Source organism: Gymnoscopelus microlampas, assembly GCF_963454915.1.
Source record: "Gymnoscopelus microlampas genome assembly, chromosome: 6".
Classification (NCBI taxonomy): domain Eukaryota; kingdom Metazoa; phylum Chordata; class Actinopteri; order Myctophiformes; family Myctophidae; genus Gymnoscopelus; species Gymnoscopelus microlampas.
In genome coordinates this window covers 38,593,710-38,596,209 of record NC_139943.1, presented here as the reverse complement: position 1 = coordinate 38,596,209, position 2,500 = coordinate 38,593,710, and the positions used below count along the sequence as shown (strand labels likewise).

General features: G+C 43.6%; 1 protein-coding gene across 8 annotated transcripts in view; it reads right to left on the bottom strand.

Annotated features, from left to right (window-relative positions):
* LOC311047758 (genetic suppressor element 1-like) overlaps nt 1–2,500 on the bottom strand; it is a 69,943-nt gene that overhangs the window by 17,806 nt on the left and 49,637 nt on the right. For 5 of the 8 annotated variants that reach the window (XM_084060604.1, XM_084060608.1, XM_084060606.1 and 2 more), the window contains exon 2: nt 755–931. In XM_084060604.1, coding sequence (XP_083916730.1) covers nt 755–931 — 177 coding nt within the window. Of the gene's footprint in view, nt 1–744; nt 932–2,500 lie in introns of all 8 variants that reach the window. The other 3 variants (XM_084060610.1, XM_084060611.1, XM_084060609.1) reach the window with 1 other exon arrangement.

The following is a 2,500-nucleotide window of genomic DNA, read 5'->3' as shown; positions in this document are numbered from 1 at the left end:
AGACTTCCTTAGGAGACATTTGTGCCTTGTGGGAAATCCGAAGCAGAAAAACTAAGAAGGTTCAAACATTAGAACAATCTAGTATCAGATATGTAGTCATATCAGATTAATAATGGTGGAATTATAATAGATAATAGCATATTGCTGTGTTTATGCCCGATTACATCAACCACTTTCACGCTGGAGTCCCTATCTTGTGCATGTCATTATCAAGGTTACCCCATTTGGTTTTTCAAGCTCACGACAAGCTTGTAGATATTTTCTACAAGCTACTTCGGCTATTTTCAAGTAGCCGAAGTATAAAATACTGCTTAACCACCCCAGCATCCGTATTGTGGGGAAACCTTTTGCAGAAAGTAGCAGATCGACAAGCTTGTTGATCAGCTATTTTCAGCGAAAGCTTTCCCTACAATAACAGAAAATACACTAGCATAGAGCCCTGAGGGACTTCACTCAACCATATGGGGTTTTAGTGGTTAAGCGGTTCAAATTAAACACTTGATGTGTCTTGCAGTACCGTCTTGAGCTGTCCAGTGAACCCAAGTATACACCGTAAAATCCTACAAGCACAAAGCGCGTAGATTGTAGATCTGCTATTGTTGGCGAATGTTCCCCCCCTGAATAGGCATGCTGGGGTTCAAGTGGTTAACTCTGTGAGTGTACACGTGGAACCAAATGGACCAGTGATGTGACAGTGTGAAGACATCCAGCTGTGTACTGGGGTGAGATGGACTCTGCTGTCACCTCTGCTCACCTCTGGGATCCTCGGCCTGTTTGGCCAGTTTACGGAGGGCAGCAGCGAATCCGGAGTTAGCAGACTGGGCAACTGTGTTCCCATTGGTTAGTGGGCTAAGGGGGCTGACAGTCGCCGTGGTGCGAGTTGCCGTGGAGATCATTCCTAATGAAGGTGATTTGGACTCATGGTTCATACCTGAAGAGAGAGCAGGTGGGGGGAGAGGGGATATATGAAGAACAGAACAGGAAATAATGATTACCTTACGTCAGTGGTTCTTACATTATAATTTCAAGGATCCCCAGTTTGATATGATTTGGCATCTCTGGCACCCCGCCCTACACTGTCAACTCCTCAATGTTTAACTCTGAGTTACACACCCATAACTCCTCAAGGACCCCTGGGGGTCCCCGGACCCTATTTTGAGAACCACTGCCTTTTGATCATCATGCCCCACGGATGTAAATTAGCATCTTTGCTAAATCCGGTGTAATTACATTACATTGATATGTATTGTTCATTAATATGCAGAGTCCCGTCTAAATAAACAAATAAAGGAAAAGTAAAGCAATCTCTGATAAAAACAAAGAGGAGGCCACACAGCTCATAGCCACGATGCAGAATAGATTTATTAAAATACAGAAACCAACGCTTCGACAGTATAGTCCTTCCTCAGGGTTTAGCATCATGCAATCTCTGGAACGCAGCACATCTGGTTTGAGAAACATGTTATCATGTTTTGGAGTGTTATTTTATTTATTTATATATTTATCCTTTAAAAGGTGTCATGTCATCTTGCCAAAAAAAAAGAAGAAGAATGAATTGTCTGTGGGCGTGTCTGTCGGTTTCCGTCTGTGGGTGTGTGCGACTGTGCGTCTATCTGAGTGTGTGTGTGTATGTGTGTGTGTGTGTGTGCGTGCACACCCGTGCAAGTCTGGGTGTGCTTTTGTGAGTGTCTGTATCTGTGCACAGTCATACGTGCGTGCGCGCACGTGCATGAGCCTCCAAGCGTGCGTACATAAATGGAGGACCATCTCAGAGACAGAGTGAGTGAGTGTGTGTGAGTGTGTGAGAGTGTGAGAGTGTAGTCTAGTGTCAAATGGCGCTGTGACCCTAATAGCAAATCACACACATGAACGCACACACATCCATTTCCCCAAGAGAGCTGCCCAGACACATCTTAAGACCTCGGGTGTGAATACACTAAAACATCATTAGATCTTCAATCATATATATATATACAGTATATACAGTATGTATACTGTATATCGTTGCTGTCGGGTGGAACCTCCAAATGTCCAAAACTGTAACTTTTTACTATTCAAAATGTAATCCAAAAATACCAAAACAATAGCTGATCAAAATGCAATGCGTTTTGAGTTTGTAGATCTGCTATTTTTGCTGCTTTGGGTAACACTGAGGTATGACGAAGTAAGGCATTAATTTACGGGGAGGGAAAAAATAAAGATGAGAGGTTTCTGCCCGACAGCAAGAATATATATTGTCTCTGTGGGAAACCTCATTATGTACAAAGCTGTTACTTTTCAGGCTTCGCACGGCGTTTCGAGCTTGTAGATCTGCTACTTTTTATGTTTTTGTGTGATGCTGTAGTATGATCAAGTGGGGCATTCATTTAAGAGAAAATACAAAAGTTAGAATAAGGAGAAAAGGGCCTGGGCCGCAGCGTGGCGGTTCAGGCACCCTAGGCTGCAATGCCAGCCTAACAATGTGTCGTGGGTTCGACTCCCTTTCCCGACACCTTTGCTG